Source organism: Megalops cyprinoides, chromosome 2, assembly GCF_013368585.1.
Source record: "Megalops cyprinoides isolate fMegCyp1 chromosome 2, fMegCyp1.pri, whole genome shotgun sequence".
Classification (NCBI taxonomy): domain Eukaryota; kingdom Metazoa; phylum Chordata; class Actinopteri; order Elopiformes; family Megalopidae; genus Megalops; species Megalops cyprinoides.
The window spans coordinates 47,667,418-47,691,805 of record NC_050584.1 but is presented as its reverse complement, the minus strand read 5'-3'; the positions used below and the strand labels follow the sequence as shown (position 1 = coordinate 47,691,805).

The 24,388-nt window shown below is 41.4% G+C and overlaps 2 protein-coding genes across 2 annotated transcripts; one reads left to right on the top strand and one right to left on the bottom strand.

Moving 5' to 3' along the window:
• Positions 1-76: 76 nt before the first annotated feature.
• On the top strand, positions 77-6,359 carry dnttip2 (deoxynucleotidyltransferase, terminal, interacting protein 2). Its single transcript, XM_036521328.1, has 7 exons — positions 77-148; positions 1,681-3,890; positions 4,074-4,212; positions 4,735-4,830; positions 5,067-5,231; positions 5,397-5,506; positions 5,820-6,359. Exons 1-7 carry the CDS (start codon positions 77-79, stop codon positions 5,923-5,925), a joined length of 2,898 nt encoding a protein of 965 aa, XP_036377221.1. The 3' UTR covers positions 5,926-6,359.
• A 2,086-nt stretch (positions 6,360-8,445) lies between these two features.
• spata6 (spermatogenesis associated 6) lies at positions 8,446-23,642 on the bottom strand. Its single transcript, XM_036519535.1, has 12 exons — positions 23,503-23,642; positions 21,474-21,611; positions 21,108-21,156; positions 20,966-21,007; positions 20,625-20,749; positions 20,340-20,420; positions 16,664-16,924; positions 14,110-14,227; positions 13,482-13,722; positions 11,343-11,442; positions 9,542-9,627; positions 8,446-8,656 (listed from the first exon to the last, which is right to left on the bottom strand). The coding sequence occupies exons 1-12, from the start codon at positions 23,593-23,595 to the stop codon at positions 8,500-8,502; spliced, it is 1,491 nt and encodes a 496-aa protein (XP_036375428.1). The 5' UTR covers positions 23,596-23,642; the 3' UTR covers positions 8,446-8,499.
• Between the last annotated feature and the right edge of the window lie 746 nt (positions 23,643-24,388).

The following is a 24,388-nucleotide window of genomic DNA, read 5'->3' as shown; positions in this document are numbered from 1 at the left end:
CATCCGGATGGATTGGTCGAGTCTGCCTATGCACTGAGAAGCACGTGTGTGTACCGGAAGCGACTGAGAGACAGCAATGGTGGCCACCAGGAGAGGAGTACGCGTGAGCTCTCCAAATAGAGTCAACGATGAGTCTTCTGGCAACGTGGTATGCATAATATATTTTCTGACCGTAGTAGTTTTCAGGACATTGTGAATGCTTGCTCGCGATTACCCCAAGATTGGTTAACTAGGTAGTTTACAGAAGCATTATAGTAGCAGCAAAACACAAGTCGCGTGTTTAATGTTAACGGCAAGGCACCAGCTAAATTAAATAAATGTAGCGTAGTATTCTCATCTTATTTATGCTTTGCTGCATAACTACCCATCCGATGTAGCCAGTGCAAAACCAATGTGTACTAGCTAATACAGAAATAATTTAAAATATATCAAGAAGGTCAACCCTACTTGCTTGCAGTTTAACGTTAGTTAAATTAGCTAGACTAACTAACCAGTTGACGTGTACCGTCTGCTTGGTAACGAAATGAGTAGTTTGGCTACTTAACTAACTGTTGGATTAAACAGTTATAGCTAGCTAAACTGTATGGCTTGTCAAAATACTTTGTCTTAATGTTAAAGTGATGGCAGCACATCTTTGCAATTATTGTGTATGGTAAATTAAATTAAAAGTGTATGATATCTTACGGCTAAGTGTCAGTAAAAATGACGAGGTGCTTAAAACATCCTAAGTCCATGTGATGAAAGCAGTTCCCTGGCCCACTTGCGAAGAGATGCAGCACGTTGTGTTTTTCATCTTAACTGCACATATTACGGTGCTTTTTACTGGCGAGTTAGTTGCACGTTAATTTAAATACCCTTTTGTGTGCATTTTGAGATACATGGGTGAAAGGTGCGCTTTACTTTTGTGCGTATCTTAGTCTTAAAAAAACCCCGATTAATGTGTTTCATTTGGTCTAACTCAATTGTCTGCCTATGGTCTATGGAAGTTTTAAACGTGCTGGCTTGGGAATTCATAGTTGCTTCGTCAGCAGATGTTCAGGTTTTAGGTAAAGTACATTAACCCTTCAGTGAGGAGGCCAGAAGAGTGGACAGCATTTCCCAAACCTCTCCTGGAGGACCCCTTGTCCTGCATGTTTTAGATCTCTCCCAGCTCCAACACAGCTGACTCAAATGATCAACTTGTTATGAACTCCTGAAGCTGCTTAATAACAAACTGATCATTTAAACCAGCTCTTGGTTAAGTGAAATGCTGTGCTCCAGTACAGTGATGGGCTATTATGTTGTAGAAAGTGTAGTCCTTTGAATTAGGCATTAATCTAAGGCCCTGACTCATTGTGCTCATTAAAGATCCCATGGAATATTCCCAGAATTGCTGGGAATGAACATCTGGCAAACCCATCATCACCCTTTCAGTCGTTTGGTAAAGCAGTGCCTTGGATTTTACACTCACTTTGATTTTTCCATGTTGTCAGTGGAAAAGAGATTTGATTTATTGATTGATCATCCTGGTTAAATAAATAAGGTTAAGTAAATAAGAAAATTACTGTTATTTATGTTTGTTTATAAAAATGTCTAACAAGTGTAGCATTGTAAACCTACTATTAAACAAAGTGATCAGATCATTACAGAATTTTACTAGAACTGTTGATACATGCTTCCATTGATGTACTCTTGTTGCAGGAGGCCACCCCTGCCACCAGAAGAAGTCGGAGAAAAGCAGTGCGGGAGGAGCCTCAGACCCAGTCTGAGGTGACCAGTGACTCGCAACATGATGAAGGGGAGGAGGGGGTTGTCTCTTCCTCCCCCGTGGAAAAAAGCTCCACTGTGAAGAGGAAGCCGAGGCCGTCGAAGCGGCAGACGCGCAGCGAAGCCCAGCCGGACTCCACACACGAAGCAGACGTTTCCGAGTCAGAGTCCTGCTGCTCCACGGTGTCCGATCTGCAGGCCGCACACGATGTGCGCGTGACCCGCAGCGGGAGACGGCGTACCTCCGCCCAGCAGAAGCCTGCCTCCAGGAGAGAGGAGGATGTGCCCTCAGAGGCAGAGTCTGCCTGCTCCTCTGCGTCCAACAGACGAGGATCAAACACTCGTAGAACCACCAGGAGTCAGCAGAGGAGCGTGCCGGCCGAAGATCAACCTCCCAAACAGCAAAACGCTGACAATGAGCGCTCTGAGGTGGAGTCCTGCAGTTCTGTCGTTTCTGGAGGTAGAGCAGTGGGCACACAGAGGCTGACCAGGAGCCAGAAAAGGAATGCTCTCTCTAGGGCCTCCTCCAAATCGCGCACGGAGGACACCGAAATCTCTGAGGCAGACTCCTGCTCCTCCAGTGTCTCTGGCCTGCGGGACTCCACTGTCCGTAGAACAACACGAGGCAGGAGAGGGAGGGCTGTGGAGCCTATTCCCATGCACATAGAGGAGAGTGAAGACAACTCTCCCCTGCCCAGCAAGCAAACACGAGGCAGAAGAACTACACAAAAGGCTGCTAGTGAGCCCCAGTCCCATGACTCCGAAGGGTTTGAATCTGGGCCAAGCATGACTCCGAGGAGAGTCACACGTTTCAGACAAGGTACAATTCTTGTTCTGTCTGACTCGGATTCTGAGATGACAGATGTGTACAGCCCTCTCGGAAGCCCGAGTTCCTTAAGAGGTAAGGGCACCCCCTGTAGTAGCCGTACGGGGTCAGGAAGTAGCGTCCGGGCACTTTCGCTCTCACAGGCCACAGCGAAGGCTCTGAATGTCCTACAGGAACAGGAGGCCAGTGTCTCTCCATCCCGCTTGGGTCCACTTCCCTCTGATGAACAGAAAGTAAGTCCCCCAGATGTCACATGCCAGTCTGCAAAGGTAATTGTAACTGAGCCAGTAGAGGCTGAAGAAAACAAAGTGATAGAGCACAAAGATGCACATTTAAGTCCAGAGTGTCCCCTAATAGAAGAGGTGAGTGAGGAAGAGAAAACGCTGATTGCTGATGAGAGTGGTGTGACTTCTAATGTAACAGTGGAAGAGGATGCTGAGCCCCAGATCATACAGGAAGCATCACCTTCTCCAGGCAAGACTGTAACGGTGACACTGTGTCCAAGTGCTGTGGTTGAGGAGGAGGCCAAAGCCATGGATGTAGATCTATCTCTGGATCAAGATGCACCAACAGAAGAGAGCCAGGAGACTATGACACTGGCCAGCAAGGAGGACACAAGCGCCCCTTTGAAGGTCGAAGAGAATATTGAGCAGGACGAAGAACTCCATGGGGCAGAGGAGGAAGAAGTTGGTCCTAGTGAAACCATTAAGGTTATGGTGTCTGATGCTGCTGGGACTGAGGAGAAGGTGGTGGAAGAAGAAATTACCATGGACGTGGTCTCCACTGTGGCCACAGAGTGTCAGAGGTCAGAGGGAGGGAGTGAGAAGGATGAGACTGTGACTGTAGAGGTTGAAGGTGCTAGCCCAAGTGTGCCAGAGAACACTGAGCAGCACACAAGACCACACGAACAAAGACCAGATGGCTGCAGTCTGTTGGAGAGCAGTGATGAGGAAGGCGACACCAGCAATGGCGGGCATTCAGAAGAGGAGGAGGGGGATGAGCTCAGTGGTGAAGGGTCTGATTCTGAGGACGAAATAATACGTACAGATGAGAACCAGGCAGGTCCATCAAAACCCAAGGCAAAGTCATGGTCAGCAATGAATGATGGCCTGTTTGTCATAGACACTAAGCCTGGCTTACAGTCAGATCAAAAGTACTATATAGATGGTGAGCAAAAGAGTGAGGACAAGGAAACAGACAGAGAGGAATACAGTGATAAAGAGGAAGAGGAGGATGAAGACTTTGTTGATGAAGAGGGAGATGAGGATGATGACAGTGCAGAAGATGCAATCCTCTTCAAAAGCAGAAAGCCAGCTCTGTAAGTATTCAGTTTTTTGACTGATGGGAGATAGTCTTTTATTGCCAGTGTGCCAAATCACTTTAATGATTTGATGTAATGCATTGTATACATTCAAGTGCATACAAAAAGTCAAGTGCATACAATTATCCCACTTTTAGTCTTCTTGTTTTTTTACCAATTACAATTAATGATCTGTTTCAGGATATCATTGTCCAGCAGTATTGATCCAGGACTGAAAGTGAAGGATGTTGGGGGATTATACATTGATGTTGATGGCAGCAAATCAAAGACTGTCTCCAATGCCCTGAAAAAACTGAGGGACCAGAAGAACCAAGATGAGGTAAATAACTCTTAATGCAGCCATTTTTTCAATTATTTATTCGGTTTGTCTCACTGCGACTACCAGAGTTTTCGTAGGTGTGCCAAAGGGAGACAAATGCGGTCCTTGACACACTCGCACATAGCCAAATATTTTTTGCACTACAGGTCCCACAGCTAACTATGCTGAAGTGCCCGCTCATTAGAGTATGGGCACTACTCCACTCATCATTTGAGCAACTCAGGTTCCTGATGACACACAGGGTGTTTGAGAGCCACCTTCAAACCCATGCTATAGAGCTCAGTCCGCACTCAAAGTGAACACCTTGCTGACTGGGCCACTCTGGACCCCTCTGTTGTTTAAAAAATATCCTCATGAAAGAATGAGGAAGTAAATAATCTTGTGAACCTAATGGTTGTGTAAACTCAACAATGACAGTGTTTCATGATGAGATTTGGGACCTTTTTGGATAGTCTTTGTTTGAAGAAGGTGTACAGTGCTATTCCATGCTAATACTCATTTGGATGTCCTCTGTGTTTCCAGCTGTTGAAGAAGAGTGTAATTGGTCCAGACTTTGAGAAGAAAGACTCTGTGCCTCCCTACAAGGAGTCCAAGCAGGCAAAGAAACTAAAGCGTAAAGTGTGTACAGTTTTGTGTAGACATTTTACAGTATTACAATTTTTAAATACTATAGTAGTTTCCCAAATTTAGCCTTTGACTTTGTTACAAATGTACTTCTATAACAGAAATAAATTCATGACCTCAAAATGCCTATAAAATTAGTATTAATTTCACAAACCTGCTTCAGTAACACAACTGCCATTGGTTTTATACATCTGCATAGAATTTTGATGTATTCCCTTTTACATTCTCAGGAGGAGAGGGAGAAGACATCAGGGGATGGCTGGTTTAACATGAAGGCTCCTGAATTGACAGAGGAATTGAAAAATGACCTTAAAGTGCTTAAAATGAGGGCAGCGATGGATCCCAAACGGTTTTACAAGAAGAATGACCGAGATGGGTTCCCCAAGTACTTCCAGGTCTGCAGACAGTGGCACGCTTGACAGCATTTCCTTGTATCATTTGATATCTGAAGGACATGCCCACCATTAGCTCTGGTCTAAACAAATCCATGTGTTCTATGTCTTTGCAGTTGAGCTCAAAACATTTAAACAAATCGTCTATCTTTCAAATGCCTGCATTAGGTTGGCACAGTTGTGGACAGTCCTGTGGACTTCTACCATTCCCGGATCCCAAAGAAACAGAGGAAGAGAACCATGGTGGAGGAGTTGCTTGCAGATGCAGAGTTTAGAAGGTATGTTACAGTTTTTGTCTGGTAATTGTTGTTTGCAGTTGCTTAAACAGCCCATAATTTTTGTAAAGATTCAGCATTTGAGGGCACGTTCACTATATTTAGTACTTCATATCTGGTGTTTATATTTGTACATAATCAGACATGCTATATATACAGTATCCCAGTATAGGCCTATTCCCAGTATAGGTCTGTAAATGTGTAGCGTACCCACACATTTTTGTGTTGCTGGAAAGAAATTTAAACAGGATGTGATTTCTTGATAAAACGTACCAGTACTGTCCTCATTCACTGCATTTCCCTCTACCCGTTTCAGTCAAAACAAGAAGAAATACAAGCAAATCATGACAGAAAAAGCAGCTCTTGCAGCTGGCCGGAAGAACCGGAAGAAGAATAAATTCCAAAAGAAGCAGGCAGTTTAACCTAAAGTTGCCATCTTGAGGGGGCGGAGCATTTCACAGAATAAAAATAATTGTCTGGCTGTAATTTTTTTACTGTCCAAATGAAGTGAATTTCCAGAAGTGTTTAAAGAAAATGTATTAAACTGTGTATGAATACATGTATCATTAGTAATGGTCGAAGACATACATAATTGGACTCATGACATAACTGAATTATGCCATAAATATAATTTTGAATGCGTGCCTTGTTTTTAAGATCCATCACTACCGACTGCTGGATATAAATACATTTTAAAGTATATTTTTTGCAATAGGAACGTCTTGCAGCTCAGTCGTACTGATTTTTAAAAGACTTGGAAGACCTTTTAAAGACTGGTTTGAAAAACTTTGGAAACCGTATTTTAACAGAACACGCCTGGTACAAATATTTTGTTAGATCACACACACAGAAACAGTTCCGCTCAGTCAATTGTAATAAATTGCATCAAGTCACATGTTGGTCCTTTCTTTTCTCTCTCTATTTTTCTGCAGTGGTCAAGTTTAACGGTTGCTCTGAGAGATTAAAATCCAAAATATGGCCGTTGATTTAGGATGACCTGGCTGCACTGTGCTGTTAATCCAGGATTTATTTTTACAGCAGCGCTCCACTGTGTAACCAGTCTCATTAACTCTGTCTGTTTGCTCTTACATCAAACAGCTCCCCCTTCTCTACCGGTGCAAACCCACACAACAAAGAGATCAAATGAATAAACATCTCTTCACCCAGTCCTACCCAGAGCAGGCTGGCTCACCCTGGTGATGCCAGGATCCCGCTGACTCCATGCAAGCAGGCCTGATCTTATCAGTGTGCCTGACAGCCCTGAGGGAGAGACTGACACCTGAGAACTGGTGCTCAAGCCCCTTCTTGTCGGTGCCCCCTCGCCTTCAAAAATAAAGGGGGTAAACAGCTTGTCCACCACACCAGAACAGACTGCTTTCTTAGCTTAGTTTTTTTTAAGGTACTCAGTTGAGAGCATTGGAAAAAGTGACCAGACCAGCTTGCACTGCTAGCTGCTGTATTTAAAGGTTAATCTAAGTTTCATAACTGGGAGTACCTACAAAAATGCCTTAACAGAAACAGAGGTATAAAAAAGACAATACAAATTTACCTAGCATTGTTATAAAAGATCCATTTTATAGATTACACTCCATTAACATGTTGCTTGAAAAGGCACTGCTCATTTAAAATTAGAGCCATTTTAGTAATAAACCAAGTCAACAGTACAAGCTGTGACAAATTAGGTTACAAGTGAACAAAGTAAAAAAATGAAGACATGCTGAAGGGATGGGCTTCTGAGAGCTGTGCTCTCTACTTGGTTGGTAATCCCTAGCCATCTTAATCTAGTATTGTATAAAACACATCTGTATTATAGCATTTATCATTTGTGGAAAGGCTATTTTTTGTAAGATTTTTGCCGTTGTGCTTATGTCAGTTTTCCCTTGTTTCAACCAAAAAGAATAGTTTGAAACAAAGTCTCTGCAAGACTAAAAAATGTTGAATTTGAATCAAAAATGAAATAGAACAAATTAGCTAACGCTAAAACATCACAAGTAAATGGAATGAAAACACTGAAGTACCTAGAGAAATCCACAACTGCACTGAAGTTGAGAATGTGAGTAATCTGGACCCATTTCAATGTTTTTATTTGTGTTGGCAAAACAAGGTGAGAATGCACTGGAAAATGCTGTAGCGAAAGGTATATGACCTGTGTATAATACTAGGACGGAGTGCTGCACTATGGCCTAGGCCCTAGGGTCTCCTCCTCCCTCACAGTATGCTGTGCAGAGGGCACTGCAGCAGTCTTCACAAATAACACCCCTGTCATGTGAAGAGTACATGGAGTTTACCTGATCTGAGGACACCCCCGGAGAATCATCCTACTGCATGTATCTGCTCCAGGGGCGCTTCCGGGTTTGAGATGATCCAAGAGATTCAGCTCAGGTGGGGATGTGAAACGAAGTTAGAGAAGGTCAGTGGCATGGAGAACAGGAGTGCTGAGCAGTGCAGTGCACAAAATGAAGCCAGCAGAAGTACAAGTTACTGTAGAAGGTAGGAAAAAAACGTAGGCCAACAGGGGAAGGTGACAGGGATTTTTAAATAAAAAAAATTCCACTATTTTGAAACACAGGGTTCCAGCAGAAACATTGTTGGATACATAATATCACCATAAAAATGTCCATTGGTAGCAAGCATTTTTTATTGTAAATTAATAAAATCTGTTTAAGAGTAAAAAAAATTAAATGTTTATTAGGAATAACTTGTTTTTCCACTGATAAATTCAAGCTGTACATGAATTAAAATTTAAATAGGTAATGCACAGATTGCAATCCACACAATGTTTACTTCAGCAAACATTAAAATTTCAGTGCCAAATGATTACATGCTATGAGTAACATGAAAAAAATTGTGTGAACATGACAAAATCTGTAGTCATTAATCACTTCCTCTGACATTTCACTATTGGAATGACTGTTATCCAGGTCAAAGTTCCTGCCAGGCTCACAGAGAGGTGGGACAGCCCAGCTCATGTGGATGCTCCTTTTGGGACGTGATTCTTAGCTGGTGCTGGAGGCATTCTTGTAGAGGCTCTTGTAGATCTTACCAAGGCTGTCCTCAAACACAGCTCTGTGGGGCTTCCCTGTGTACTGGGCAGCTCGGCTGGTCCAGAATGCCCCACTGCCCAAGTGGACAGAAGCCCCAGGGATCACCGTGCTGCAGGTAAAACACAATGACTGCTGTGGACATTTGGCTTTGCAGTTTGGTCTCATGCCTTTTCATATGGACAGAAATATCTTTGGTCATTTGATGACTTGAATTATATTGAATGTATTGTTTTTGGGGCATCAAATACATTGGATTCCTTATCCCCATCCACAGATACCAAGCCCCACTTGCCCCACTTTTGAAGTAAAATCTATGTCCACTGTTTTGAGTACTCTCAACATTTGCACATATTGCTGTACGGACAAGTCCCATTCATTTATGTTCAGTGGCTTCACATGAAACTGACAATGAAATGTACTTGTGAGAGACAACACTGACAAACATTGTGACGGTTTGTGTCTATGTCTGTATGTTCGCCTTATTTAGTCTGAGTGAGATTGTGGTGGTTTTCTTTCTTTTGTTCTTTCACCAAGTCCGTAAACTTGCACTGACAGGACAGGCCAAGACTTGACAGAGCCGAGGCCGCTGAAATGTTTTTATTTTCTCTCCCATTCTAAATAACTACTTCATTAAATAAAATAAAATACACAGAACGTTTTAGAAAGTTCTCGGTGAGTTGAGGGAACAATTTTACAGTGTGCGCTCAACCAAGAGATTTTTCTTTAAATACATCCATTATTATTTAGTCTGTCATTGCGTTCCAAGCGTAGAAAACCCAAACAAATTCATATACACGGATCATAAAAGGATCTGAAATGAATAAAAGAATGGCAATTTGAATCTAATGGCAGCACTAAAAGCCCCTGTCACAGCAAAAGGAGAGATGGTGGCCATTAAGCCCCATCACCAGAAAAACAGGCATCCAGTTTCTTGCGATTACAGAATTACAGTGTCAGTGCTGAGGTGGCACTGTGACAAGGATAAAGTGTTTACCTGTCCCGGAGAGCGGGGCTGTCACTGTCATAGCCGGCAACCACCAGCCTGCGCTCGGCCGAACATCCCTCTGCGCGCTCGTCATCCTGAGAAAATCACCCGGGCCATCAAAGCAAGGAGTCATGGGTAAAATAACATGCTGCCAACAAATGCATTTTTTTTGGGCAAAGAACTGTTGCTGAACACAAACAGATATTTATTACTGACATTTCAGACACAGTGGCACTTTTATTAGCAATGATAACATAGTACCCAGATTACTGAATTATAATTAGGTTTGCTGAATTGGACCTAATCAATAAATATCACCTTCAGAAAATTCCAACTGAATTTTTTTTTCCAGTAATAAAAAACTAAACATAAACAGTGTGGCCACTGTGAAATTACGCCCGAAACTTGTTGATGTTGGAATGGTGTTTGTTTTGATATGTGGCACTAAAAGGTAAAAGAAAACCAAAAAATGCTCATAGACATAGTTACAGGCTGTCACCCATAACAAGAGCCATACAAGAGACCTTAAGAATAACCGAGAGTAAAAAGCTTAAAAACACAACACACTTATTTCACACAAAACCAAAATGAGCACCCCACTAACAAAATCATGAAGGAGTATCAGTGCTAGGGATAAGAACATCTGCTAAATGAAATTAATGTAATATAATGGATATATCTTTAATCAGAATGCATGAATGCATATACAATTTACAGATATCATAAACACTCCTATAATTACTGACTCTTGCAACGTAAAATCCTAAATAAAAAAGGAACCTATGAGAGCATGGAGCATGTGTTATTATTTTCAGTCAACTGAAGTCAATCATAACCAAACTGATTATGTGCTCCTGTAATTAAAAAATGACATTTTATAAATGTTGCTCTAGTTTCTTCTTGCATGAAATGAACATACTGCTGTTCATTTAAAGATTCACTTAGAGTTTTTTAAATAAAAATTTTGCACAAGGTAAGGGGAAAGGTAAGAGTTTTCTCTGGGCCTGGTTTTGTGACATCATCATGGAAATAAACACTGAAGCTAAATATATGTAATATAATTTTGTTAATTCAATTAACAGTGGAATTGCACAAATCTGTTTGAAATACTCTTTTCTGTCGTAATTAAAACAGTGTTAATCAAAGGCTGTCAGGTTCTGTCAGTTAGATGATTTAATGCTCTCCACAAAAATCCCCTCCATTTTTTCTCCTTTTAATTATGTAGGAATTACACGTTTTTCTTTTAAAGCCCAGCTTCAGCTGGCTGAGGCACCACTTGTACCTACTTCCTTCTTTTTGTGTCAAGAAGATGAGCCCTTAACAGCAGCTTTGTGCCTGAAGATCTCCCTCCCACAGAACACTGCCTCTTTCTCATTGAGAGAGGATTTGGAGCTTTAGAGTAATTAGCGAGATGTCGCTTGGTTCTGCCATCAGGATATTCCAGCAGAAACGCGTGGGAGGTGATGCTTTTTAACACAACACCTGCCAGTTCTCGAGTTCCCCCGATTCGAGGCTTCACAACTTCACAGGTAATTCAAGGGGGTTTAAAAAGAAATGAAAAGAAAAAAAGAGTACAGCCAGACAGTTTATTCCATTCACTCACAAACAGAGTGGTGAATCAAAGGGAAGCACTCGCAGACACAGGTGTGGTTTGATACTGATGCGGCAATGACCGTGTGAATTATCTGTGTAAACCAATAAGCGAGTGGGTCAGGTGTTCAAAGCCTCCTTCCTCTCTAGTCTCTGTAAAACAATGCATACTTCTTAGTGTTTTGCACTGTTCCGCTAGAAAAGGTGGGGTTTTACTCACAGCGATGCTTTTGCTCTGAAGGCCGTGGGTCCTTAGGATTCTCTGAACACGTCTGTGGATCTCCTCCCACTGGCCTGGGCTTGACGAATCACTTTGAAACCTGGCACATTAACGGTGACATTAATGTGCCATCCCACATCATCCATGTTTAACTGAACTCAGAACAGCTGCACCCCTTCTTTATTTCTAAACCGGGTAAATTAAATCCACTGAGGGAAATTAAAGGAAAAGACCCGAAAGGGCCCAGTGAAGCAATTGTGCGGTGGTGTAAATGTCATTAGCTGTTGCGCTCTGCCCACTTTTCACCACGTTATCTGTTTTTGGCTGGTGAAATGTTGTCACTGTGACTCACACTGCTATCACAGTTGGGATGACAGCTGTAAAATGGAACAGAAAAGCTCATAACATCTGATCATCTGCTGCATGTGTACAGCTTCCACATTACCCACTACTGACTGAAACACTACTAAGTTCAGTAGTAGTGGAGGAGAGCAGAGGATGGATAATAATAATTACTATTTAATATGTTCAATTCATAAAAATCCTCACATGATTACTGCAGCCCTACCTCTTTGCACACAGTCATTAGGGAGGTACCCATTTTGGCCACTAGTCTGTGCTCTAAATCAAGGAATGATTTGGAACATGGGCACTAAGCATTTAAAAGGCTGCTATGGATAATACCAGACTGTTGGATAGTCAAGATATGTAAACAAATGGATATAAATTTAAACTAAACATATGGATGCTCAACTTCATTCAAAAGGAAATATTCATTCCATGATTATAAGATGTGGGTCTCATTCTAGGTGCAATTTCTTTCTTTCTCCGAAGTCTTCCGAAGTAATGTGCTCTTCTCTGCAACTACTGAGTCCACTGAGCTAGCATTTTCAGCCAAGCTAACAGTTACTGATGTCAAGTACTCAAATTTAAAGTAATACTTTTCTTAACATTTATTCTGAATTTCTACTGTAATTTCGGTAGGCGCCGACAACCCTCTGCACTGTTTCTCTTGTAAGAATGGTGCTGAAACCCAGTATGTGCCTGCACACATACTTCTCTGATGTTTGAACTGGTTTTAGTTTTTAAATGGGCTCAGAGCCACCGATGCTTCAGATGGTTGAAAAGGACACATGGTCAGATCCTGAACAGACAGGCTGGATGGCACACTTCAGTTAAGCATCTGCCATTTGTCTTCCCATCAAAGAGTTCCGAAAAACGTGCCTCCTGCCTTGTCGTGGGAATCTGCGCTGCCTAGCTTAATCTCCGGCTTTATGACTTTTGCAGCGTTTTCAATTGAGAGAGAAGCATCATACATTTCTCACAATTTATTTTCCAGTTTAAAATTGTCTATTGATTTTGATGTTTACTATGAACAGAGAAAGGAGGCAGAAAACCAAACAAACAAACATTTGCTGGTTTAGCTTGCAGCTGTTCAGATCAATGACAGGGTCTCTCAGAATTTATTAAACTGTGCATCGGGTCAAATGCGTTCAGTTTCGCTGAAACACAATCAATACCATTCTTGCCGTGTTTTCGCAGGGTTTTTTTCTTTTCTTTTAAGCAATGAACAAACATGACAAGACATCAGATCCTGTAATTTGAAGAAGGGGGGAAATTCATCTTGGCTGCCGAGTGTGATCACAATAAAGATTAGCCGCATACAGCCTGTTGTATTTGGCCGCACTCTCATGAGGCTCACACTTTGGTCAATACTATATAATTGGAAATTCATATGGGAGAGGCTATGTGCTTTTTTTCCCTTTCCTTCTCTCTCCTTTCATCAACCAAGCAAATGGAAATAGTTTCAGCCCCAGAATGACGAATTCCAAACAAATTCTTAGAAAAATCATTTATGCCTTTTGACCTGGTGAGAAAAAAGAAAGGTATCGATTTCAATCCACAGAAAACTTAAGACCTTTTCATCTCAGAAGACCAGCTGGAAACAGCAAGACAGAAAAAGCAGAAAAAAAAATGCAGACATTTGAATTACTCTCCATTATGGCATGTAACTGCCCCTGAAAAGGAAGGCTGTTTGACAGACTGAATATTGAGGTGTTAGTCAAAGATTGAGCCTTGAAAACCCAAAAATCCAAAGACGCCCAAAGAAACAGCCCTGTGTGAACAACAGAAGGGTACCTCTCCCGCAGGGAAGAGTGACTCAGCACAGGACTCTGGGGGATCCTCTTGCAGGATGCTGGGGTTGACTGCACTTCCATTGCCCTCCTGCTGGGGGTGCTGGTGCACCTCTGTCCCAACACCTCCCCTGGGGACCTCTGCACCTTCACAGAGCTGCTGTTCACCTGTAGGAACGCAGAACTCAAGCAGCTGAAACGTGGGCGTGGTCTCCAGTCACCTGATTCGTCCCTGAGAGACCAGGCTAAGTGTGCTGCTCTGTTCTAGCTACTGTGGGTGACAGAGCACTGCTTTCCGTAAGGGAAGGGGGGCAGCATTGTACTAGCAATGCACTTCTTCAGCACAGTCCATGCTCACAGACAGAGAACATGGACAGACCAGCATTACTGTGAATTCAGTACAAGCTCAGAATGCCATTTTTAAGAATTCAACCTTAGCCTTTGATTGAGCTCCTCCTTTTGCAGACTTCGGTCTGTAGCTGCCAAGAAGGGAGGCATCTAGAATAAAAAATTAAAAAAAAATGGAAATACAGTAAGTAAATATAAAATCAGGGAGAACAGCTGAGAAAACACACAGCTGAAATACTTATGCTTCACTAAATACATGAAGAATCAATGGCCTTGTGCGAGACCTTGCATGCTCTCTGCAGCGCGTCCGGCAGACCAGCTGTGACGGAGGCTTCCCTTGGAAGGAGTGGCGCGGTGGGACGAAGCGGACTCGTTCAGGGAGCTGCTCAGCGATCGGGGAACCTGCAGCGAGGGCACAGCCATCACTTTGCTACGCGTGAGGAAGAACTATCATCCAGTCAACTTTATTTAACTGCTGGGGTAGACTGAACTTCAATAAACAAACAAGAATCCTCACACACAGACACAGAATCCTCAATTAATCATCTATATTTGCCTTTCATTTCAGCTTTAATCACTTTCCGGAAAGAATGAAAAAAGGTTAAACCAAAGAGAGAAAAGTTTTGGGGGGGGGGAGAGCAGCCTCTCTTTTCTTCTGTTCCACTCAGGTGCCTGTACAACTGAACTTCCACAGACTTCAATTAAAATGGTGGCACCTCAATTAAACAGCAATATTACCCCTCTCACCAATGAAATGAGCTGTTTGCCTCCACATAAACAAGCGTGCAGACTTTAAACACACATTGATAATGTGTTCAGTGGGCTAAGCTCCTTCAGTAGGAAAGTATTTGTTAATCACGGTTTGACTCTTAATTACCCAGGTTAATTGTGGCCCCGGGAATCATTCTGTAAAATGTTCCCTTTTTAAAGGCCACATTCTAGAAAATGCCATGCTGATATCACAGCCAAATCCACATCCCAGCTTTAATAACACGGCCAGTTTGATATTTACACCTCAGGACTTCATGTCATTTCAATGAGCACGTAAAATAATCTCTTAAACAGAAACAAAAGGAACTAACAGAAAGGACTCCATTTATTGCCTATTGATCTCAGTAATTTTAAAAGGACCTCTGCTGAATATATACAGGTATTCAATGTTTTCTCCTTTCAACTGAAGTAGCACCAAATGCTCAGATGTTGTGCATTTGCAAGAAACAACAGGCAAATATTCTACTCTGACTTTAGTGGTACAAACTCCTTAATAGGACACACCCTATATATTTGATGGAACTGGGAATACATACCAATTAATGACAACAGTGATGACATGCAATGATCAATGGTAAAGACATTTAAGTCTAGTGGGAATCATTTAGTTCAGATTGCATTACATTATTGTCATTTAGCAGACGTTCCTATCCAGAGCGACTTACATATGTTACAATTTCTACATTATCAATTTATACAGCAGCAGAGCCCCACTAAGGAATCGAACCAGCAACCTTTTGGCTACAAGCCCTGCTCCTTACCACTATGCTACACTGCCATCCCAGATGAAGGGATCAGTTGATAACAGATTCCAGTATGACATACATGGCATTTAGTACACAGCTTGTGGACAAGCTAACAGGTCACAAAATAGGTAGATTAAAATGTTACCCAGCCTGCCAAACTATTAAGAGATTCCTTCTTGAGTCTCCCCACAGTCTTAAAACCATCACCATGCAGCTGACAAACTGGACATTTCACAGACTGCATTGTCTAAGATTCTATGAAGAATGAAGTTGTCACAGAATTAAAATTAATGTGAAAAGGCGTTGGCGCCACAGCACTGTCATGAAGACACTCAAAAATAATCAATTTGAGTCAAATTATTATTTTAAGTTTTAATCAAGTCAAGGCATTTGACTATGCTATGCCATTGTAGCTCACAGAATCCCAGCAGTTCTCATGGCCAGATTCAAATAATGAAACTGAGTCATGTTTTAATTAATAAAAGATAGCCATGTTTGAAGTACTTAGCTAAGAACATCAGTCAACTACGTCAGAGGAAAACATGGTTTACAACACAAACATCCATTTTACTCTTTCATTTGGAAATTTGCTTTTAAGAATCAACCACTTACGTGTCAGACTGGATGTGGATGGGTGTGATTCACACAGGGTGCACTGTGTAATTCTAAAACTGGGGAAAATTTTAGGTTTCTAGCTATCATTAGGCATACTAGCTAATGAGGCACCTCACGTTGAGTACTGACACAGCCAGCTAAGTCATACTAACAACGTCTTGACATATTTCGGGTTTTTCCACAATAGAAAGCTCAGGGGTGGCACCTTGAATGTGGCCTGTTGTGACGTAATAGAATACCTAGAATTTTATTACATTTAAAATCACAGAAAATACAAAAAGAACAGTCCCTGGTGATCTAACATCAGGGAAACAATTTTATGGATTTGTGTGTATTATTTCTGGAGGTCCCCTTTACAAGATCAGAATATCAACAGTGTTAATCAAGATTAGCAGACGCTACAGAGAGCAATGTGAAAAGAATGATTTCATCTTACAATTCATTTTCATTCTTAATTCTAAATGATTAAATGTCCTCTGCTGTAATAAACACTCTGATAATACCCTTCCTGGATCATTAAAAATGAGGACACAAGCTAGTGAAGGAGCTGGAGGGCCAGACAGAAAAACAAGAGAGAGTGACAGAGACCAGAGGTAAAGAATCACACGACCAGGGGGACAGAATACCAGACAAAAACAAAGACTGTAGGCCTGTGCGATGCAAAGGACACAGAAACACGCAGTAGGGCAGAAGGCAGGAAACGCACCACGAAGGGAGGATGGCTCTCCGACTCCTTCTTGAACCTGTAAGGCCCCAGCTGGAGGTGGCTGAGCCGCTGCCTGGCGTCCTCCGACAGTTGGCACATGCGGCGGTGGGTGTAGGGCGAGGGGGAGCGCGTCTGAGAGGCCACGGTGGGCTGTTCGTAGCTACTGGACGCAACGTTCTGCTGTTTCCTTTTCCCTGCAGATACTGGGCTCCTGCTGTTTCGTACGCTAGAGCGAGGTTTTGCTGGAGACGGACAGCCCGGCTGAGAATGGAGAGACATGGTTCAGTGCAACTTCAGCCCATCTTCAAGTCTGACAAACTGAAGTCTACTATAAGCCAACTTCTTACTAATTCTTACGTGTCCTAATCTGACTGTATTCCAAAGTCTGACTTTGATTTACTGATCATACTTGATGTCAAGTTCAGATTTATTGTTGTAGGGTAATCTTATGTTTGTTACTTGTGTCCTACTCCATGTAGTGATTTCTTCATGGGTTAGATGAAAGTTTGAAGCAAAAAAAAAAAAAAATCATAAAACAAAACAAAGCCTTACTCAAAAATCAAAAACATCAGAGTGATCCATCAGTAGACGCTGAACCCAGCCATATTTCAAAGTGCTTCATTTTAGCTGTCAATAGCAGTGTAACTTTCAGATATTTACAGAACATTGGTATTTTATTCTTGCTTAAAATGAAATTAAAATGTATACAAATGTCAATAAAACTGTGAAAAAACAGGATTCTGGCTGTGATTGACTGGTTTGACTAGAATGACAAACGAGTGCTTTAAATGCCATTGTTTAACATGGGGCACTTCTGCAGAATCAGATGAAACAGTGTGATACAAAACATAACTGGGAGACCACTCTTCCACACCAGGATGGGAGACCATAGCTAGTATATGTGCAAAAGTCAATGCCTTTCACTGCCTTATCTGCTAGTAATTCTTTTGAGGATTGCTATGCCTGGGTGAGAATGAAGAGGAGGATGAGGATGGCCTTTCCATTCAAAAACACATTCAGTTTACTCTTGTAGTGGAGATTCACTAATATTGAAATCCACTGAATAGCTCATTGGACTTCCTCATCCCACTATAACAGCCAATCCACAATAATAATCAATGAATATACAGAATGCTATATAAATACAAAAAAATTCATGCGACAGAACAAACCCAAAACAAGAAAGGCTGGTTGTCCACACTAATCCACACATTTTATTGTTGCCGTTGGGATTAAACTGGTATGCAGATGCTGTTTATGGTATATAGGTATTGTGCCAGGGAGTCTGTGGTAATCAATAGTCCTCAGGCAGAATTCTGTACTTTTTAAAGAGGAGCACATCAGACAGGGGGCTATGTTGCCAGTGGTTGATTTAGATACATTTATGTTTGCATATATTGAACTACTGTATAATGTATATGAAGTAAATTATAATTGCACTGTACATTAGAAAGTTCATTTTTTGCAATGATGACTAAATAGCCTAACACTACAGCTTGAAAATAACATTATACTTTGCAATGCTGATGATTCTGAAAATAATCAAGCTGGCTGATTGCATGGACAATGATTCTCCGATGACTTTATATTCCCACCACAAAAGCATTCGGCAGAAAACATCACACTCATGTACAACTCTAATATCACCTTTGCTGGCAAATGGCTTCAATAATTCTAATAGCAGCTAACATAATTCTGAGTTGCAATAACAGTTTTCCTGCAGGCAATGCAGGGATAAATAAGTTTAAAAAAATGTTAATTGCATCTGATGGCCAGCTTCAGACTAATATGATAATGACATTACATGGCTGTAAAAATAAAGATAATTTAAATGCTAATTGGAACATCCTGGCATATTAACTCATTTTTAAAAGTGGAATAAATAAATCCTGATTGAGATTGCTATTTGAAGAAGACAGATTTAATGAAATTAATCTAAGTAGTTTTTTTTCTTTAATTCTTTTTTCTTCGTCCTTTTCTTTTCCTTTTTTTTTTTGGTTGAGACACAAAGGAGCCATTTTCCACCATGAGTCGCGCTTGTCTGATGTGATTAGTGGGTCTGGTGGTATTGGTAACGGGTGATAAAGCAGGGTGTCCTTGAAACAACAAAGCCAGAGCCACAAGTAGCTTATTAAACAAGAAACGAGGCTCGTTCAAACACATGCAAATCAGGCATAGAAAACCCATTTAAAAAGAACGCAGTGTCAAGTCCGAACCAGGAGACTTAGCAAAGGGGATGTGAAAACACAAAAAAAATAAGACTGACAACGCTGGAAACGCACTCAACAGCGGCCTGAACAACTAAGCAGTAAGAGATGTGAAGACACACACGCACTGCATCACAGAGAGGGCCATTTTGAGGAAAGGGCTTGTTATGAACCCGGCAGACAAAAAAAGGGACGAGATTCCATGCATTGTTGGAGCCGCCGGCTTAATGCAATTCCCGAGTATCCATCAGCATCATTAGGCTAGTGGCAGCAGTGCGGCGAGGCTTCTCTCCATCTCTGTGCTGATCCAGATCTCCTCGTGGGTCATTACAGCACATCCAGCCTCTTTCAAGACCTGGCGTTTTGTCAATAATCTCCATTAAAATAAATGGCTCTTATAACGAGGCCTGGAATATGGCCCCTGATCTCGCCGCACCGGCTTGATAGATAATACTTCTTTTAAAAGGAAAACAGATTTGGAAAGCATAACAATATGTCTTTGTGGTCTGCTGAGGCTTTGAAAAAGATGATCACTGCAGCTTGCCCTCACTGTCTCACTGCTAGTTTGCCAGGTACTTTGTTAAGAGTAAAACACCAGAGATAGGAGGATGGTAGTTAAAAACTGTAAAACTGAAACAAAGCAAAATACATTTTTATACATTCCCCTCTCAAACCCAAAGACACATTCAGGTAATATCTATTAAAAAGGCATGAAACTCTGGGTGTAGGTCTGTTCGGTGAACACTGATTGCCAGGACAACGAACAGCCTGTTCCCGCAGACAAAGAGCCTTGAAAACCTAACCACTGATTTCAGGTGAGGATATCAATTCTAATGATCTGCTCTCTATAAATACCCTTCAAAAGAGATGGATACACTAAAATGTTTTTCCAAACAACTGGTGTGTCACAATCCATGCAAAGAAAATAGTATGTGGCAGAATGCAATTAAATTGGTTGACAGTGCCATTCTTTACTGGTCTAGCGATAATTCCTCAACATCCAGCTGTGGAAACATTGACGGAGCAGCTGAGTACTTATCTGTGACATGATCAATCTTCTCTTTTGTGCTTCAATAAAATCATTCACACACACACACACACACACACACACACACACACACAATGTGTCCGCTTGACTTGTTGAGGGCTACTTCTTTGATTAAAGTGTACATTGCACGCTTTTTATCTAACTTTTACCTAGACCTATGTAAAAAAAAATCAACTGCATTTTACAGATTTAATGTGCAGTGCATTAAATACCCAACAGTAATTTTTCAGCTACTACAAGCCTAAAATTTGGATTTTAGGCTTGCAGTGAATAGTTAACTGTCTTCAAAATTTCAAGATTACACTACTCGCACACCTCCATCTGGACAGCACCTGAGTCATTCAGAGCAGAACACATTATTATGAAAACAGCAAAAACGATAAGGAGGCTGATCAGAACACCAAAGAGAGAACAAACTTACAGGGGCGGCAGGCTTGCTATCTTTCAATTCACATTCTTCGATGATGGAATTTGTCGAGAATTCCACTTTGGGAGAAATTCCCTGGGGGAGGACAACAAAAGAAAGCCCTACAAATGGAGAAAAAACAAAACCAGCGGGCGCTGGCAGATAGCAAGGCATTTGGCAGATGAATTAGCGACAACGATCAACAACCTGTAACTCCTCCAGATCGTGGCAATGAAAGTAACAACTGACTTAAGCAATCTGTTACAGACATGGCAAACTCTATCTGTGACATGGACCTACGGGGAAAGAGATGGATCTTTTCATCAGCAGCTCTCTCTCCGGACCAGATGCTCTTGGGGTCAGTCTGGGACCCGGATACAGAAAGTCCCGTGTGTTCTCTTCCACAATGGCCAGGATGTTTCCCTCTGCAGTTACAGGCACACAGCTGTCAGAGCCAACATTGGTCCACATTACAGATACATACCATCCTCAGTCTTTATGTTAAACATGCCTCGGTTCAGGCCAACACTTTCTGCAAGCGCTCGGAAGGTCAGCACCCTCGTGTGCGACAGAAATTTTGGTGTAAACACAGTGGGATGGTGAGTGATGTGGAGTCACTTAGATTTAAAAACACAGTATACCTGGGGGGACAAGCTGAATCAGCTCAAAGGAGGTTGTGTCATCTGTAGGGAGAACACAGAGAGAGAGGCAGCAGATTTATTATATTGTTGAATTATATTAAAAAGGTTAAAAATGGCAAATATCCCGCAAGGGATCACTTACGCTCCAGGAGATCAGCAATGTCACTGGGGTCAATGGCTTCTGAAAAGGCCTTGTGGGGGGAAATCACACATTTCAGCAATGCAGACTGCTTTTTTACAGCAGTAAATGGATCTAAGACCTCTATTGTACATTGAGGTTTAAAAGGTTATAATATTTCAAACAGCGATGGAGTGTGGAATAAATCTAGAACTGTCAAAAGGCCTGTCTGAGTTAAAACTGTAGTTTTGTAATACAAAACAGTTTTTTTTTTTATATGGCTCTGCGAAAAATAAAGTAAAATGGAAAGTGCACTGTTGCCATTTTACACACATTTAAAAAAGAATTACAGGTGATTTTGTGCAATGGTAATGCGGTGCACCACCCTACCTTTTCAAAGGTCATCTTCTTATGAAATAAGAGAGGGAAAACTGGAGGCAGACAAAGAGTCTTCTGGTACTGACCCATGACACAAACACTTAGGTAAACATCCTGTCGGTTGGGGAGCACAACTCCCGGGCAGGTGATCTAGCATTGACAAAAATCAAATGCACATTAATAAGGTACATTTTTTTAATTACACTGAAAAGTATTCTCATACTGTATTTTCATACAGACCCCTGATATATTTAATAACTTGGATATTTAGTGTATAACTGCATCTTTAATGCACTAACTACAAAAGGTAGGTTTCTAAAAACCAAGCATTATATACAACATGGGACAAGACAGTAAGCCTGCAATGGTGACACACACCATTTCACAGGACAAAAATATTTTTTTACAATCAGAGATTGTAACAACAACCAACACAGTTGTGATTAGCTGATTAATCAGAGTGATTATAAACCATGTAATTAACTAATTAGGCAATAGGATCAAAACTGACTGGGTTCAATAAACACGTCATTCTAAATATTGTTATGCTGTGTACATGCTTGGGTCAATATAGTTGCAGCCACAGCCTCCTTGTGTTGGGGTTGTCATGCAGGGCGTGGTTTGATTATCAGTGAAAGAGGGCCTTTGTTTTAGTTAATTGTAGTTAGTAGTATTGTGCAAATATGCCTTAATGCTAAAAATGTATAAGATCAGATTATTTAATTATTTCTATAATTAACTAATTTTAAGTTATCACTATAATTGCCTTAAAATCAGACACACATTCACTGCCTGAACCTATTCAGAATGACTGGCCTAGAGTTGAATACAGTATTTTCACCTAACGCAAAAAGGCCAAACCAATCTTACAACTAATGGATGTCTCCCAAGCGTCTTCGGACCAATCAAACTGAATGGTGAATACACTCAGGCCAAGATACATCCCTAACAGGCACAGCCTCTGAAATGTTATCGTTACCGAGGACTTACTTGGTACAATAACTTAATGCCATCTTACTGCATTCCTATATTAGTCCAACTTCCATTAAAGAAACAGATACCTCATGCCCAGGTTTTGACATCCATCTAGACAGCTATGATCAACTCGTTACGAACTCCTGAAGCTGCTTAATTAACAAACGGATCATTTAAATCAGCTGGAGGAGGGAGAGATCTAAAACATGCAGGACAAGGGGTCCTCCAGGAGAGGTTTGGGAAACGCTGTCTTAGACCTTGCTGTATTTTACGAACACTGCTTAGATGCACTACTTTTTTATTCATAATGATGCACCCTAATCACTAACGCTAGACATTACACAGCCCGTCCACAGAAAAAAAAACTGTGATTTCGTGACACACCACTCCTCCCAAACACAAGCCAATAAGTTCAAAACGTAAAGTGACGACAAATCACCGCTTCCGTAAGCAGGCATTGGATACAGCAGGGGAAATTCGAACCACTCACGCCGCCATGGAGACAGCTGAATGCGCTGATTGGTCTCACTGTGTGTCATTTAAAGAAACTCCGCTTCGCAGCATCCCTCGTATTCTTGAATGTGGTACGCTTTGTTGCAACGTTTCAGAGGACTGTTATAGTGATATTTAGGATTTCACGGCACGGCCTTACGCAGTTCGCTAGCAAGCTAGTTTAACTCTCTTGACAGCTCATCAGAAGTTGTATCAGTTGAAAGTGATGCTTATCCTTAACCAAAACAACTGAATTCGTGGAAATTTGACCTGTTAGCCGACCAGCTAGAGAGCGAGCTAACTTTACTACCGACACTTAGACGATCTGCAAGATCTCTGCTAGCTAACGTTGGCCAGCTAACTAGTTGCAGCATGGACTAGCTAGATTGATAACAAACATTCTAATAAAGATAACGTTAGGTAACGAGAGCTATATTTTTTTCCAAACACAGGATTTCTATCTGAGGCTTGCCATCAGGATTTAGATAACTTACGAAAATAGTTATCCAGCTAACTGAAAATAGAAAAGATTGCTTGCTCCAACCGTAAAGTTAAGTCATGAATTTGTACTTACGGCCTGAATATAGACCTCCACAGTGCATTTCAGCCCTTTCTGGGGCATTTTACAAGTCGAATGCCTCTTCTTTTGAGGCGTCAACCCACCCATATTAAAACTTCTGTTGTCATAGCTGCTGGAGACGCCGTAATTGCAAACAGGAAATGGGTCATGTGACCTAAGAGAAACGGATCTTCGGGACAGGCCAGCGTGAACAAAAATGTCAAAGGGGGAAGGAGACGATGTGGCTACTGTTAGCTAGCATGTTGTAAGAACGGTGATGTTCACACTCTTTTATGCCAGTATTGCTGTTTTATTCTCGGTACAACAGCTACCAAGAGGCTGCAGGTTAAATGAGTGAGAAATATGCAGTGGGCAACGTTGTGCAGTAGACGACGTTTAAGAAATTACTGTTTCAAAGCGTGTCTACTCCAGGTTTGATGGTACACCATCTATGCTTAGGATCAGGAGTCTCATTTGTGCAACATTTCCTGAGATTTCCTGGATAAAAGCGTACGCTAAGTAACAAAAATGCAAACTTAAATTTATTAAGAGCGCTCAAAAGTCATTTTGTTTCATTCTTTAGATTGAACAAGTAAAGAGAGAAAGAAGTTGAATTAAAAGATGACACAACCTAACAGTGCAAGAAATTACAGTTTAATATATCTGGAGTGATGCAGCTTCAGGCAAGTTTTGATAAGTTCTCGTTTTGATAAAAGCTATCAACAGAATCAAACAGAATATTCTACCATTGTAGAATGCAACAAATGTATGATTGTTCATTATGTTGTTTAATATGTATTCTTGAGATTTTACACAAATACACCCACCAGTTTTTCTGGATCTTGTCATTTTGAGCAGCGACCCCTATATGTGGGTGACGCTAAATCTTTCACACTGGCCT

Coding starts and splice junctions, on each gene's coding strand:
- dnttip2 (XM_036521328.1), top strand. CDS start 77: ATGGTGGCCACCAGGAGAGGAGTACGCGTGAGCTCTCCAAATAGAGTC. Junction 4,831..5,066: donor CAAAGAAACTAAAGCGTAAA/GTGTGTACAGTT, acceptor TTACATTCTCAG/GAGGAGAGGGAGAAGACATC. Junction 5,507..5,819: donor GCAGATGCAGAGTTTAGAAG/GTATGTTACAGT, acceptor TACCCGTTTCAG/TCAAAACAAGAAGAAATACA.
- spata6 (XM_036519535.1), bottom strand. CDS start 23,595: ATGGGTGGGTTGACGCCTCAAAAGAAGAGGCATTCGACTTGTAAAATG. Junction 16,925..20,339: donor ATAGCAAGCCTGCCGCCCCT/GTAAGTTTGTTC, acceptor CTCCATTCTCAG/CCGGGCTGTCCGTCTCCAGC. Junction 8,657..9,541: donor AGCCCCGCTCTCCGGGACAG/GTAAACACTTTA, acceptor TTTTACCTGCAG/CACGGTGATCCCTGGGGCTT.